General features: G+C 42.7%; 1 protein-coding gene across 2 annotated transcripts in view; it reads left to right on the top strand.

Annotated features, from left to right (window-relative positions):
• The window catches only part of MYO5B (myosin VB), a 328,467-nt gene that overhangs the window by 279,198 nt on the left and 32,031 nt on the right, over positions 1 to 17,238 (top strand). Inside the window, exons 28-31 of one of the 2 annotated variants that reach the window (XM_075932680.1) lie at positions 282 to 521; positions 1,155 to 1,255; positions 12,814 to 12,891; positions 15,947 to 16,145. In XM_075932680.1, coding sequence (XP_075788795.1) covers positions 282 to 521; positions 1,155 to 1,255; positions 12,814 to 12,891; positions 15,947 to 16,145 — 618 coding nt within the window. The remainder of the gene's footprint in view (positions 1 to 281; positions 522 to 1,154; positions 1,256 to 12,813; positions 12,892 to 15,946; positions 16,146 to 17,238) is intronic. The other variant, XM_075932681.1, reaches the window with a different exon arrangement.

Genomic DNA, 17,238 nt, shown 5'->3' on the forward strand with positions numbered 1-17,238 from the left:
TGGCTCTCATGGATATCAATTACACTGTAGCAGTTACTGGTAAATCACAAAGGCTCTCTGATTATAGCTGGGTACAACTTGAAGTAAGGGAGGCAGCGAAAATTGGTTTTGAAATGCACATAGCTAGACTGGTAGCAACCCTGATATCCACACTAGTTGATAATTCAACTGTGTTTATCAGTAATTGAGCAACGTTGAAGGTATAACTAAAATAAATGAGGCAGCTGTACATATGCATAGGATGCTTTGGATGAGCTAGATAATGGTTTGGTATTTTGCAGAGGCAAGAACTGGAATCGGAGAACAAGAAACTGAAAAATGAACTGAATGAGCTGAGGAAGACTATCGTAGACGACGAGACCCAAAACAACTCTTCCAGTGACATCCAGGACAGATATACCCTTTTATTAAACCAGCTTAAATCAGCAAGTGAGGAACTGGAAGTGCGGAAAGAGGAGGTGCTCATCCTAAGGGCACAGATTATTAAGGCAGCCCAGCAAAAAGAGACAGGCAAAAATATGGTAAATGAAAGGGGAAATCTTGTTCCTTTCTACTCCTGTCACTGGGTGTTCGTTGCCCATGCAGATTTTGTGAAAGATGATGCTTTTGCTTTGGTAAAACGTAGACAATAGTAGATGGTTATCTGAAACTTCCCCTGTGATCTTGTGTACTGTCTGGAAAGGGGAAGATCACAGGAGAACAGGTTTTAGGCCAGATTCTGCTCTCGAGTACATGACTGTAAAGCAAGAATAACTCCTTTTACACTTGGGTCACTGAGAGCCAAACGCAGGCCATGCAATTTACATAAGGGGTTTTTTCTCTGCTGCTCTTTAAAGTGAATCTGTTGCGTATAAAAATCCTCCCTCTCCAGCATTTAGAGATGTAAATCTCCATTTTGTTTACTCAAGGTATAAGCACCCAGGATCCCAATTATCTCTTCTGCAGACTGGCAGTGTGCCCATCTGTATGTCAGCCTTACTGAGGCGCCCAAACTGATCTATGTGGCCCCCACGGCTCCTTCCTCATCTGCAGAAAGCAGTAGGCCAGATAGGTGCCCTCAAGGAAAAGCCATTCAACATACTCTTAGCATCCAGAGCTAGAAAGACTTTAATGAGACCCAAGAGATTTCATGTTGTTCTGCATGTGACCTTTAGGAGTCGAACATCAACACGTATACCAGCTGGCCAAACAGTGACAAGCATGTTGATGCAGAGGATGCCATTGAGGCCTACCATGGGGTGTGTCAGACAAATCGGTAAGTGTGTCTCAATTAATCTTTACAGCAGAGATAGGCCTGGGCCAGGAAAGCATAGATTCCGGTCTGAAGTAAGAGCTGGATGGTGGGGTGCTGTTGGCTTCAGTGTCTGGTTTGGGTCTGTTACATAGACAGGGAGCTCTGGGGTAGGAGCCACATCTCAGAGGACAGGGATCTGGAATTCCCTTTTGGTCTGCCCTTCACTGAAGAAAGGGAAGCAGCGGGCAGGTGGAACAAATAAAGGTTGAAGAGGGGGGTGAAAAATGACCATCTAGGTTGAGCTTTCCCTACTACATAGGCTTCCATGCTGCAGAAGCTGTGCAGTTCCTTACAGTACACAGTCCAGAAAGTGAGCAGTACATTCCATGGTCGTCAACACTGCAGAAGTTGAAGGACTGAGAGACTTTAAATATAAAAATCTTAAATCCGGCCCTGATATAGCAGCAAGAGTCGAATACAGCCTTTATTTTAGAGAAGGATTTTGAGCTACGCATTTCAGAAAACTCTTAATGTCATGCTGGGAAGTCAGTTGTTAGGAGAATGCCTATCCCATTTCCCTACAGGCAAAAAGTCTTTTCCAGTGAAATGAGCTAATGTACATATCTGTGTAGTCTCAAAAGTCGCCCACATAGTCTGCTATTTTTGCAGCTAAACTGAGCCAAGAATCCTCTTTGATTAGAGATTAGCTATAGTGATAATTCATATCCTGAATTTGTCTTCCTTCGCAATAATTATAACAATAATAGAGTGTATAGTTATTGAGAAATTCACTTTGTGCAACTGTCTCTATAAACTATAGAGATAATATCTTGTAACGAGACAAATGGTTAAATGAATTATTTATTTTACTGCAAGGAAATTGAATATTTGCATGTTTCTACCTGGTTCTCTGGTGGGACTAGAGAGATTTTTCCCCATTGCAAATGTTCATTTATTCAGTATATTCATGAACCCTACAGTGTTTGACTAATGATTTCTGATGAAATATTGTATCTTGCTAGTTTGAAAACTCTGCATATAGCGCTCCCTTGTGGGCTCGCTGCCCCCAATGGTAATTCTCAGTATCATGTCCCACCTCTCTGTGCCCTTCCCTTTCCATGTTACGGAAAACAGTCCCCATTTTCTTGGCACAACCAAACCTTGACCTTGCGTTAAGTTAGGAGAAGAGGAAGCTGCATACCAGATTTGGTGGTCCTAGGTCTTACCGTTTAGGAGGAGTTCTTGAACAAACAGACTTACAGACACAGAGATGCACGTTTCTAAAATATATAGATGCAAACAGAAAATGAAGTAATGGCAGCTAGCGTTGGTTGCTATTCTGTTCGCTTCCCCCAATCCCTTTCAAGGGTAAATCCTTAAGAGCCCTAGTGAAATGAGGTAAATGGTGATAGTTCGCCCTTTGGTTTAATTTTGGGCTGATTTCAGGACACACTGACTTTGGAGAATTGGCATATACTAAGGTTTTTCTTTACAGAATATTTTTTACAGGAGAAAGTCAGGTTGACTCAAGTTGTAATGGGCACTAGTCTGATTCTGTCTCAGGTCAATAGTAAATTGCGTATAATAACATAACTCTTCAATAAACTTTAAAAACAATGAGTATTTCTGTGGCACCATAGAGACCAACTAAAATATATAGAATCATGAGCTTTCGTGGGCAAAACCCAATTCCTCATATGAATTGGAGTGGAAATAATGGTGTAAAATAAATAGCTGCTTTCTGATAAGCTTCAGAGGGCCAGGTTTCCATGCCCACTTCGCTGGTACTGCTAATAAGGGCACGGAGTCAGGAAAGAGAATGGCTTTAACTCTCATTCCAAAGAATCATTTCCTCAGGTCAGGCTAGAGTCATTTGGGCGAGGTGGAGTGTAATAAGCTCTTATCACCATTCTTAGCTCTGTGGAATGTCTGTTTCATGGAGTTTTATGATTCCTCATCTAAAAAAATAATCTTTGTTTCCTGATAGAATGGGCTTTATTTTATGTTAAGAAAACAACAATAACAACAGAGAGGGAGAGAGAGAGAGAGAACCAAAGTAATCATCCCAGAGGAGCAAACTGAATTCATCTCCTTTTAGCCTCTTGTAGCAAAATTCAAAATGTGGGAGGGGAATTTCTCTCCCTTTAAAAGTGCAGAACACAGAAAAGAGATTATGATGATACTGTCTGAATACACCATGTGGGCAAGAAGAGACCTTAACTTTTCAGTGGAACAGGTCTGGCACCTTTGATCTGCACCACTGAAAATGGTCCTAGTTGGAGATAGAGATGTTAAATTTCAAGTAATTGACTAATTGAATAGCTGATGCATTTTGTGTTGACTTTTCGATTAGTTGATAGGGTGCCTCTGCCTTTGAAGTGTAGCAACAGCTGTAGGGCAAAAGCGCTGCATGGAGCCTGGAGTCATCTTGGGACTCCCCTGCTCACCCGGGGCTCCATGTGGTGCTGCCACTTTGAAGCGTATGGGGAGCTGCTGTCAGACTGCATGTGGCATTTCAAAGCGGCAAAACCGCATGGAGCCCGGAGTCAGTGGGAGACTCCCCAGCTGATTCCAGCCTCCATGCAGCACTGCCACATTGAAACACCGCATGAAGCCAGGGGACAGCCAAGCTGGCCCCAGACTGTACGCTGCATTTAAAAGCTGCAACACCTCGTGGAATCCAGGGTCTGACCCCCGGCTCCATGTAGTGCTGCTGCTTTGAAGTACCCCTTCCTCTTTCCCCGCTCCTTGCTGCCTTTTTCTGATAGAGGCAGCAAGCAGGAGTGGAGGTGGTGGTGGGGGGGGGGCTATTAGGGGAGAAAGACAACAACTAGTCGACTAGTTCACATCCCTAGTTGGAGATGAAGTTTTTGAGTTTATTTCAGAATTTCTTCCAGATCTTATTCAGAGCAAATGACTCTGCTTACACATCACTTTGAAAAATTAGTATGGAATAAACATTAATTAATCTGATTAAAGGAGAGTGGTCTTATTGACTTTTTAATGAATCAGTCACTCTGAAGTTCTAGGTGAAAGAGTCCTCAGAGCTTTTGCATCAATACCACATTGATGGGTATCCAGACTAAATGCTTATTGCGTATTGTTCCCAAAGTTCTCTTAAGTTAATGGCACCCCTTTGAGTTGATTTCATAATTGATCAAGCATGGTAACATAACAGTATTTAAAACAACAAATTGATTCAAGTCACTCAAAGAAACATTCCCTATATAGCTCAGCTTAATGGTTCCAGACTCAAGCTGGTGCTGAAAGTGAGGATAGATTATTTACTAATCATACTTGCTTCATCAGCAAGAAACCTGACTCAGCTCAGATGTATTCGATGACTGATGTACAATTTAGGCACTTGACTTGTCATATCCAAGGCTGACTCTAGAAATCTGTCAAAAATAATTTTTCTTGTAAACTGAGCAAAATTGCTCTAAAAATCGAGTGAAGATAACCATGGGACTCCATGATGTCATTTCTACAGTGTCATTTTGAAGGATACAGCTACACTTTAAATATGTGGTTTCCATTTAGGAGTGGCACATTCTGCTCCTTTCATCCCCACCCCTTTTAAGAGTTACCTAAAGTAAGGAAATCACTTCCAGTTAAATGATAGCTTTTCCTTGCAGGTGAGTGGCTCCTGCTAACAGCTCTTTCTAAAGCTCAGAATGCATCTCTTCAATATCTCGCTTTTCTTTGGAAGTCAAACTGTCAAGTGAATTTTATTTTCCTTTTTGCTTTTTTTTAAAAAAAAACAAACTCCTTCAAACTCATCTTTGAAGTGACGTGAATCATGTTACAACAAATGGGTCTTAGCCAGATTACAAATCTCATGTTATTCATTTGTAAAATGTCCAGTTCCCTCCTAAAGTTAAATGAGCTCCTTTCATTCCATCATTAAAACTGATTTCTTTTTTCAGTAATTAAAAAAACCACTAATGTGCAACTTCTGTAATACTGGTGAGACACGATTTTTCTGAGCACCCTTTTTATCTAGAATAATATGGGCAAATTAGAGAGGGAATGCAGAGAAAGGTAACTTTTAAAAATAAAATTCAGGGGCTTGAGGGATGGTTTTGAGTAATGAGTGAAAAGCTTTACATACGCCAAATTCTGTCTTAGTGACTAAGAGGAGCTGTTCTAATAAAGTAGGGGAATTGGTTAGATGTACGTGCAAAGATGGAAGATAGATGGTTCTGAGTGATGTAAGCAAGCATAGAAGGGGTGAGATTGAGCAAAGGAAAATTAGGTTGTCAAGACAACGTTCCTAATAGTAAGATCTATCACAGATAGATCTCCCAAAGGAAGTGGTGGAAGTGCTAGTAACTGGCCATTAAAAATTGGACTGGACGAAGCTGAGAAGAACATATTAGGGAGCAATCCTGTATAAGCAGAGGGAGAAAGGAAAAGACTAAATGATAATTTCCTGACTTAAGTGTCTTCAATTGTTCAAGTCTGACAAACTCTCACAACTTTGAAGTAAGAGTGAGAGAATGAATAAAACATCATAAAAGGGCCATCTGGCCCCTACCGGCTCAGGCTTGGTTACTCATAAGTCCCACCTTCTTGCTTCATTTAAAGAAAGGGGAAACTCTCCTGAAGAAAGCCAGTAGTTTCCAATTTCTTGGACAATAGGAGGAAAGGAGACCTAATCTATGCTTACAGGTTTTGCCAGCGTCAGTTAGGAGCGTGGAAAAATTGTACCTTTAACCCCATATATGCATGTAGACAAAAGCCTTACTGTGGGCACAGTTATACTGCAAAAGAGTCTTTTGCCAGTACAGTGGCTTAAATAAAATAACTCTTTTGACAGTATAAACTAGGAGAGTTTACTGGTGTTACCCTAAATTATTCTCACTGGAGCCCACCCAGGGTTACACTATTATGGGTTTATTGCTTGAGGAATTAGCACTCCTCCATTATTTGCACTGCAAGGTTAAACCAAAGAAGATAGAACTGCCACTAAAGGTATAAACTAAAGAAGATAGAGCTGCCACCAAAGGTTTAAACTAAAGAAGATACAGAGCTATCTCTTTCATGCACACACACACAAACAAGGAAGCACACACACCCCTCCATTCATTCACACACATTCATTCCTGCCCTCAGGCACTCGCACACTTACACAGGCATATGGGGTTGCAGAAGGAGCCAAGGCATGTAGATCTGGAGGGTCTGTCTGCTTATCATGGCTGGGGAAGCTGATCAGGAGGAGAGACACTGGCTGTAGAGAGGAGTTTCTGAGGAGCAGGGGAAGAAAGTGTCTCACATGAAAAAGATGGAAGATAGAGTGTATATAGCTCCCTCTCTTTATATGGTGTCTGAATGGCTCCTGTGACTCATTCACCTCATCATCAAGGAACATGCCCACACTTCCCTTTATCCAGCAAAAGCAGCAGTCTGTGATGACTCATCACCATGTGCTCCATTGTTCCCACTCTTTTACAAACACAAACACACTCAGACTCAGGGGAGAATGCAGATTAGAGCAAGTTACAAGGAAGGTAGCTGAGAGTTAAAAAGATTACAAAATGGCAGCTTGCAGTAAATTTCTGAGAGTTACAAAGATTGACAAAGATCACGAGTTGCAAAGTTTGACAAAGATCACAGTGAGTTGCAGTTTAAAACCTTAGACCTTACAGTTTAGTGTAGTTTCAGGAAAATGCATGTGTATAAATTAAGCTCAGGTGGAGGCTTTTTTATGTAACAACTGGCATAGCTATATCCGCACAGCTACACAGGTCTTTCCTTTTAAATTGCACTTTTCATCTGTAGATCTCCAAGCTATGCAGATCCCTCGTTGGAGATACAGATGTTGATGCACAGGGGGTTGGACTGTCCAAGGTCACACAGTGAGCTAGTGATAACTGCAACTACAACCCAGGTTTAGTACTGAGTCCAGAAGACAGGTGGGCAAAAATTACACCCGGGGGCTGGATCCCGCCTGCCAAGGATTTCTCTCTGGCCTGCCCAGTTGAGTAGCAGTGTGTGCATATGTAACCACCACCAGGCGGATTTGAACCTAGGACCTCTGGAGCTGAGTATAGGAGCTTCTATCCTCTGAGCTAAATGCCACTGGGTTTCCAGCGCTTGCTGTAGAGGTCTCTTGGTCTTAACTGTTGCTGTGGTCTAGGTACCACTTGCATTACTCAGTAACCACACTAGGTGTGTGGATTATGTATACTTATAGTTGCCCTTCACCCCATCTTGCTTTGTCCTGCCGCCAAGCCGTTCCCAGCATTTTCCTTATAGCTGGGGAGAGGGGAGAATGGAGGGGAGAGAGGAGTGCTGAAGTCCCTGCCTCCTGTCTGCAGAGATGGGAAAGAGGGAGGGACAGAGCAGAGCTGCACCAATCTGCAGCGTGGATGGAAGTGACTCAGAGGAGTGCAGAGCAGGGGAGGAGATGACAACAGAGGACAGGTTTCTCTTAGAGATAGCACATGGCTTCTCTTGTCACAAAGTCTCTCAAACAGTGTCTCTTTCACACTCACGCACACTCTGTCTCTTTCTGTGGCCCCCCAGCCTCATCCCTTCTGCCTGAGACTCCCCCTTCTGGGGGGGCCCAAAGCCAGCCCACATTCACATACCAAAATTTGTGAAGTGGTCCCCATACAAAAATTATTGCCCACCTCTGGTCTAGAATCTAATCTGTACTTTGCCCTCTAGACCTAATGATAAGGATGTATCTGAAACCATTTATGGTGCTTTCCCAATAGAGAAATTGGTGTGAATGCGCAACACGCTTGAGAGCTGGGTCATACCTTCCTAGAGCTTGAAGAATGATCAAGCTTAATATTTGGGAGGTTCCAATCAAAATTCTATTATTTGGTAGTACTGTACTGTGAGGCTTCCCCTCCCCCAACAGGAAAAAATTCCTTTCATTTACTAACAGTGGACTCTTTCCTATATGTGTTCTGTGTTGTTACAGTCGTTTCCTCTCCGCTTTCTTTGCTTACCTACCCCCTCTCTCTTCACTTTGATCTAGTACCTGGCTGATAGCAAATTGAAACTGACTAGATTAAAGATTTCAAGTTATGGGAAATATGGCTTTAGATTTTGAGATCGCTTTCAACTGCGCAGTCCGTGGGGGGAAGAAGAGCAAAGTAAAACTGACTAGGTTCTCCAGTTCAGAGGGACAGATCACCTGCTAAAGTAAATCAGCATAGTTCCATTCATCTCAATGCAGCTGTGTTGATTTACCTCCTGCTGAGGATATGGCTCAAAAGCATAAGAGATTACAGTAGTATGTTTCTTTGATTCTGGGTGGCATTGCACCAAAGCAGACAAGCAGCTAGATTTTTTTGAAAGCTCTGATCCATCATGATTATTGTTCCCCTTCCAGCTGAATCCCTTGCCTGGACATGTGGCCTAGACCGATATTAGTAAAGTAACAAAAAGGTAACTGAGCCAGAACATTTTTCCTGGTCAAAGAGAACAGTGTCTTGTGCGTTTCCTGTTGTTGCTGTTTGCCCGCATGAGTCTCAGAAAAGGCCTCACCTGTCCATTGAAATAATTGACCAGACTCTTAGAATCATAGAATCATAGAATAATAGGACTGGAAGGGACCTCGAGAGGTCATCGAGTCCAGCCCCCCGCCCTCAAGGCAGGACCAAGCTCCGTCTACACCATCCCTGACAGATGTCTATCTAACCTGTTCTTAAATATCTCCAGAGAGGGAGATTCCACCACCTCCCTTGGCAATTTATTCCAATATTTGACCACCCTGACAGTTAGGAATTTTTTCCTAATGTCCAATCTAAACCTCCCCTGCTGCACTTTAAGCCCATTACTCCTTGTCCTGTCCTCAGAAACCAAGAGGAACAAATTTTCGCCTTCCTCCTTGTGACACCCTTTTAGATATTTGAAAACCGCTATCATGTCCCCCCTTAATCTTCTTTTTTCCAAACTAAACAAGCCCAGTTCATGAAGCCTGGCTTCATAGGTCATGTTCTCTAAACCTTTAATCATTCTTGTCGCTCTTCTCTGTACCCTTTCCAATTTCTCCACATCTTTCTTGAAATGTGGCGCCCAGAACTGGACACAGTACTCCAGCTGAGGCCTAACTAGTGCAGAATAGAGCGGCAGAATGACTTCACGAGTTTTGCTTACAACACACCTGTTGATACAACCTAGAATCATATTTGCTTTTTTTGCAACAGCATCACACTGTTGACTCATATTCAACTTGTGGTCCACTATGACCCCTAGATCCCTTTCCGCCATGCTCCTTCCTAGACAGTCGCTTCCCATCTTGTATGTATGGAACTGATTGTTCCTTCCTAAGTGGAGCACTCTGCATTTCTCCTTATTAAACCTCATCCTGTTTACCTCTGACCATTTTTCTAACTTGCTAAGGTCATTTTGAATTATGTCCCTATCCTCCAAAGAAGTTGCAACCCCACCCAGTTTGGTATCATCTGCAAACTTAATAAGAGTACTCTCTATCCCAATATCTACATCATTGATGAAGATATTGAATAGTACGGGTCCCAAAACAGACCCTTGAGGAACTCCACTTGTTATCCCTTTCCAGCAGGATTTAGAACCGTTAACAACAACTCTCTGACTACGGTTATCCAGCCAATTATGCACCCACCTTATCGTGGCCCTATCTAAGTTATATTTGCCTAGTTTATCAATAAGAATATCATGCGAGACCGTATCAAATGCCTTACTAAAGTCTAGGTATATGACATCCACCGCTTCTCCCTTATCCACAAGGCTCGTTATCTTTTCAAAGAAAGCTATCAGATTAGTTTGGCATGACTTGTTCTTCACAAACCCATGCTGGCTATTCCCTATCACTTTATTACTTTCCAAGTGTTTGCATACGATTTCCTTAATTACCTGCTCCATTATCTTCCCTGGGACAGACGTTAAACTGACCGGTCTATAATTTCCTGGGTTGTTCTTATTCCCCTTTTTATAGATGGGCACAATATTTGCCCTTTTCCAGTCTTCTGGAATCTCCCCTGTCTGCCATGATTTTTCAAAGATCATAGCTAAAGGCTCAGATACCTCCTCTATCAGCTCCTTGAGTATCCTGGGATGCATTTCATCAGGACCTGGTGACTTGCTGACATCTAACTTTCCTAAGTGATTTTTAACTTGTTCTTTGTGTATCCTATCTTCTAAACTTACCCTCTCTCTGCTTGTATTCACTACGTTAGGCACACCTCCAGACTTCTCGGTGAAGACCGAAACAAAGAAGTCATTGAGCATCTCCGCCATTTCCAAGTTCCCTGTTACTGCTTCTCCCTCCTCGCTAAGCAGTGGGCCTACCCTGTCCTTGGTCTTCCTCTTGCTTTTAATGTATTTATAAAAGGTCTTCTTGTTTCCCTTTATGCCTGTAGCTAGTTTGATCTCATTTTGTGCCTTTGCCTTTCTAATCTTGCCCCTGCATTCCCGTGTTGCTTGCCTATATTCCTCCTTTGTTAGTTGTCCTAGTTTCCATTTTTTATATGACTCCTTTTTTATTTTGAGATCATGCAAGATCTCCTTGTTAAGCCAAGCTGGTCTTTTGCCATATTTTCTATCTTTCCTACACAGCGGAATTGTTTGCTTTTGGGCCCTTAACAACGTCCCTTTGAAATACTTCCAACTCTCCTCAGTTGTTTTTCCCTTCCGTCTTGCTTCCCGTGGGACCTTACCTACAAGTTCTCTGAGCTTATCAAAATCTGCCTTCCTGAAATCCATAACCTCAATTGTGGTGGTCTCCCTTCTACCTTTCCTTAAGATCATGAACTCTATTATTTCGTGATCACTGTCCCCTATACTGTCTTCCACTTTCAAGTTCTCAACTAGTTCCTCCCTATTTGTTAAAACCAAATCCAGAACAGCTTCTCCTCTGGTAGCTTTTTCAACCTTCTGAAACAGAAAGTTGTCTCCAATGCAGTCCAGAAACTTATTGGATAGCCTGTGCCTCGCTGTATTAGTTTCCCAACATATGTCTGGATAGTTGAAGTCCCCCATCACCACCAAATCTTGGGCTTTGGATAGTTTTGTTAATTGTTTAAAAAAGGCCTCATCCACCTCTTCCACCTGGCTAGGTGGCCTGTAGTAGACTCCTAGCATGATATCACCCTCGTTTTTTACCCCTTTTAGCTTAACCCAGAGACTCTCTACACAGCTATCTCCTATGTTCATCTCCACTTCAGTCCAAGTGTGTACATTTTTAATATACAAGGCAACTCCTCCTCCCTTTTTTCCCTGTCTGTCCTTCCTGAGCAAGCCGTACCCTTCCATACCAATATTCCAATCATGCGTCCCATCCCACCAGGTTTCTGTAATACCAATGATATCATAGTTGTATTTATTGTATTTATTGGTTAGCAATTCCAGTTCTTCCTGCTTATTACCATACTTCTCGCATTTGTATATAGGCATCTAAGATACTGATTTGATCTTGCCTCCCTGTTGTGCCCTGACCCTCCTTTCTCCTTGCCATTATAGGCCGTAGTCCCCCCCATTTCCAACCCATCTCCCAGTCCCGCACATTCAGCACTTACCTTATGGGAGGAGGATTGAAGTCTTACACTGACATAAATCAAGAGTAATGCCACTGAAGTTAATGGTTACACCAGTATAAAACTGATCTAAGTGAAATCAAGGTCACAGGGCTGTAATTAATATGCCTATAGGAGAAGACAGATGCATGCATGCATGCATACCCCTCAAACCACACGAGTAAATCACATGAATGTAGGGCTGGAAAGGAGCTCATCAAGTCATTAAATCCAGTTACCTGCATGGAGGCAGAGCCAAATAAACCTAGACCCAGTGGTTCTCAATGTGTGGTTCATGGATCTACAGCAGGAGCCTGCACTGGTGCAATTCCCCGCCCCCCCCCCGTCCACACACACACACACTGTGGTTGAAACACCAGCGCAGGCTTCCCACTGCGGGGGGTGGGAGGAGAGGAGAAAAGGGGAGAGCTCCAAGTCTCATGGGCTGGATCTAGCTTGCAGGGGGAAGGAAGTGGCTTTGCACACTGCCTCTTCTCCCCACCTCTCTGCTGGGGGACCAGCAGTCCAGAAGGCTGAAGGCTTCTCTCCTGAAGGCTTTCCCCACTGGTCCAATTGACCAGCATCACAGCCAATAGGAGCAGTAGGGGACGGTGCCTGGCAGTGGTGGGGTACATGGATCCAAGTAAGCATGCCCAGACCTCTCACTCCCAGCTATACCCCATCTCCTACCCAAACCTCCTAGGCAGCTCTTGCACCCTAACTCCCAGCCAGACCCTCAGCTGGCAACAGTGGATACACCCATGATGGGTGGAGGAACACAGAGTATGACAGTGGCTATTGCATTACCATGGAATGGGACACAACATTAAAAACCATCTTTGGCTGCAACACTTCAGGGATAGGAATAGGACTCTGACCATGGAATAGAGAAGGGATCTTTCTGTACAGGTTACACAGTGATGCCAAAGGAAAGAGTTTTGTTCTGTTTTTTTAACAATTTTGTCTGAGCGTAATGAGGACTCCTGACTTCCCCTAATCTGTTGCAATTGACCTTTTGACTTTCTTTCCTGTCTTCTTGTTTCCCTTTTCTCTGTCCTTTATTTCTAGCAAGACTGAGGACTGGGGCTATCTCAATGAAGATGGAGAGCTCGGCTTGGCCTATCAGGGTCTAAAGCAAGTTGCCAGGTCAAATACTTTGGTTTCTTCTTCTTTTCCTTTCCCCTGTCTCTTTCATATGCTCGTATGGACTCTCTGCCTCACTGTCCTTTACAGCAGGAATTGGAGATGGGACTAACGCAAACTGAACCACCATAACTTTGAGGGGGAGAGAGAACCTTTCAAAGGCTTCAGGAAATAGCAATCCTGAACCAAACCTCGGCCCTCACACCCATCGCTAGGAATACAGCAACCAGCTAAAGTTTGGGTTGGGATGACATTCTGCCACGTGACTGTATCATTGTGTACCACACTGAAACTGCATCTGTGAGGTTGATTCTCAGAGCGTCCGGGAAACCTTAGTTGATTCATGGGTGCTCCCAGTGCCCAGCAGCTTTGTGGATCAGGCCTTGAGGGATATGCGTATGCGGTGGGGTGTAACAACGGTATTTCACAAATGAACTCCTGACTCTATTGAAGTCTAGGGTGTAACTTTCACTGAAGGAAGTAGAGTCATGGTTTTGCCCTAAAAGTTTGATTATTGTTCTCTTAGCTCTGACTGCACTTCTCCTTATTTAAAAGTGTATGGAAGTGTCTCTTATCTGCTTGTGAACATACGAGACAGGGTGTTGAGTCCCTTTTTAAATGTACTGTTTTCTTGGCTCCTTTGCATGCTGAAATTCACCTCGATTAAATATTTTCCAATTAATCCAATGCCTAGAAGTGTTCCAGAAGGAGAATTACTACTGCTTGCTGGTTACTTCTGACACTCATTCCAATGCACTCCTGTTCTGAGGATGAATATGTTAGTGGGAACCGTTGTAGGTGATTCCTGCACTTTGTGTCCCCCATGCAAGGACAGTGCTTCTATAATAACTCTGCAAACTAGTCAACTTTTGGGAGGCTGAATAGTGGTTACAGTAGAATCCAGGAGTCCTGACTCTCACTATCCTGTTCCCAATTCTGATACTATTTAGAGGGTTTAGAACGTCTGATAATTGGATGTTAATCTTTGTACATCTCAATTTATCCTTGTGTAATAAAAAGATAAATATAATTTTTATCTGCCTCTCAGAGAGGTGTTGTGAGACGCTCCATTCATCAATGTTTGTAAAGTGCCATCTGCTGATGTTTGTGAAGTGCCAAAAGCATTCTTGGGGAAATAGTAGGAATATTGATCAAACTAAAGTTTCTAGTCCTGTCAATGTTAGAGCAGTTGGAAGGCAGCATCTCTTCTGAGAATAGTATGAAAAATGTGACTGGGCTGATTGCTACCTACATTCCTCAGAACAATAAATACAAGAGGACCATATCTGTCTCGGTATTGTGTTCACATCTAGCCTGATCCTATATAAAGCTGCATCAGGAAAATACTTTTACTTTTTAACATAATGGTTTTGCATTTTTTCAAGCCCAACACAATATTAACTGCTGATGCTAGGTCAGCGAGGTCAAGTTCATTATTCTTTCCATCTGAAAGGTGTGCGCGTGCGTATGCGCGTACGCGTACGTACACCCAGACAGTGAGAAGGACGTTGGACTCTGCTTAACAGAACAACCTAAAAGTTTGCATTTGAAAATCCAAAAGATAGCATTTTTCCATGGAAAGCCGATCTTTTATATGCATGCACACACAACTTTGGCTTGTTGAAAATCCAGTTTTCTGTTGAAACACCATTGAGATAGAAAACCTTTTTGATCAGCCCTAATTAAGGCCCTGATTCAGCAATCTAAATAAGCACGTGCCTTACATTTAAGCTCAAGTATAGTTCTCTTGACTTTAGTGGAATGGTTCAGATGCCAGAAGTCATGCAGGTCCTTAAGTACCTTGGTGAAGACCACACAGGAAATCAGTGGCAAAGACTGAGCTAAGGCTTCGGTCTTCCTGACTTTCAGTCCCCTATTCAAACCATTCAGTCTCACTGGAACTACTTTGCTAGTAGATGTAATCTTGTTTCAATCCGATTGGAATACTTAAAATCACTAAGGGGGAGATTTTCATTTGGTTCACTGTAATTAGTACCCTTAAAAATAAATTAACATGCCATACGTTGTTTATCAGTACACCCAGCAGTGCGGATGCAATCAGGAGGGCAGTAACCTTTACGTGATGAATTGTTCTTGCCATTTGGGCGAGGAAGGTATGTGGGAGGAAAAGGAGAGAAAAATGCATAAAAATGGCTCATTCAGTCCATTTTACTGAAAGTACAGCTTGTGCTTTAATTTATTGCCATGCACAACTACATGCTGTGCAGCCACATGGAATTCTTTTCCTTTTGTGATTAAAGACCTCTCCCTTCCCCAAGCCACAGTTTCAGTTTCCCTTTGATGCGCACTCTCTAAAGTATTTATTTAACTTGTTATTCTTCTAGATGATTTAGAAAAGAATAAAATAAAATGGAACCTTTTTGTAGTCTTTCTGCCCCGAGTCAGTGTGATATTTTCAATTACAAAGGGTTATAAAGCGAAGCCTACATTTTCAGGCATAATAAGTGGTTTGGGGCATATCTGTGTTTGGGCACAAAGCTGAAGCCATCTTAAAAGGGGCTGATTTCCTGAAACAGCCTTGCATCCACTGTCTGAAAATCAGGCTGCTTTAAGATGTCTCAGATTCAACATCCAAAAGTGGAAACACCCAAAATCATCAATGGTTATTTAAATCTAGAGTTACATCTTAACTAATCCTACTGGGCTGTTTTTAGCTAATTATTTTAGTGTGTCGTTGGGTTTCTCAAAGGGTGTACAATACAGTAACCAAACACCTTACCCATTGCCTTGCAGAAGAAGTGTAACTTTCATGTAATACACTGAGAGCCTGATCCAGTACCCACTGAAGTGAATGAGAATTCTTCAGTTAATTTCAATCAGTGATGGACCAGGGCGTCCCCCCACCACGCAGAACTACACAAACTTTAGTAGCATTTGCCCATTAATTGAATCTCAACGACAACTGGGTGGGTTTTTTTTTCAAAAGATACACTATAGCTCAAACTGAAGTTGTGAGCTTCACACAGAAGTTGCTGCGATAATGTCTAGAGGATCAAAAATTTTATCGTAATGGTTCCTTCATTCCTCCTCTCATCAGGCTGCTGGAAGCCCAGCTTCAGGATCAGAGAAGAGAGCATGAAGAAGAGGTGGAAACTCTGAAAACCCAGATGGAAACCCTGAGAGAAGAGATGGAGAAACAGCAGCAGGCATTTTTCCAGACCCTACAGTTACCACCGGATGCCCAGGTGGAATTTGGCATCCAGCAAGAAATCACACGTCTCACTACTGAAAATCTGGTAAGAAGCTATGTAAAACCACTGTCCTGTATGACCTGTATTGTAAAAACAGATCCGAGATTGAGAGCGGTAATATAGGAAGTACTCCCATGATGCCCGCCCTTATCTCTGAACATACAGTGAGCCAGCAGAGCTGCCTTTCACATACGCTATACGCACTAATGTTCCAAGCACTCCCAGTAAGTGCTCCAACAAGATAGTGGCCGAATGTTGTGGAAAACTGACCCATTGTTCTATAAGGGTGGGAAGGTGAGTAGAAGAACTCACGGTGCGTGGTGTAAAGCTATATTTTGTGACATACCCAGTGACGTGTCTCTCTGGACATAAGCAAAATGGCTTATGGCCACAGTTTGGCCCTGTGTGCTTTAACACAATGTTTCTCAACCAATGGTAGAGTACCCTTAGGGGTACTCGAGAGAAGTCTGGGGGGCGAGGGGGTACGTCAACACGACTGAAATTTGGAGAAAACTGAATTTTTGTTTTAAGTTTTACAGTGCTTTATTATTGTTGTACTTTTTATACCCCAAAATTTCATCACCTGCCTGGCTATGATTAAGTTGTGTAAACAAATATGATGCAATGGTAAGAAAAAAAATTGTGTGTCTGAAAACTGTAGGTACTTATAATTTTTTTTAAAGGGGGTACTTTATTAAAAAAAAGGGTTGAGAAACACTGCTTTAACATACTTAGTAGGGAAGAACAGTGCCCTCCACTAGGAAGAAATACTGGTTGTGTTGTGGTCTGTCTTATGTAGGAAAACAGAGCAGATGATTATAGTTATCCATTCTAGCCTTGAACCTTTGAATCTATTAACATTATTTACAAGTAGGGCAACAGTTTTGTCATGGAGCTCACCGTGGTCACAGAAGTCTGTGACATCTTAGAAATGGCTATAAAAACACATTTGATTGAGCCCCCAAACTGAGCGGTATGATGACCTGGTGCTCTGTATCACAGTGCCATTCTGGTTTGGCCCCGTCCGCCCTGATGGCTCCATCTGTGGATGGATGGGCCATACCTGAGATACTACATCTCCATGTGCTAGGCTGCACCACCCAGAGCAGGGAAATGGGTCCCATCCCTGGGTATAGGA

Source organism: Pelodiscus sinensis, chromosome 6 (assembly GCF_049634645.1).
Source record: "Pelodiscus sinensis isolate JC-2024 chromosome 6, ASM4963464v1, whole genome shotgun sequence".
NCBI lineage: Eukaryota > Metazoa > Chordata > Testudines > Trionychidae > Pelodiscus > Pelodiscus sinensis.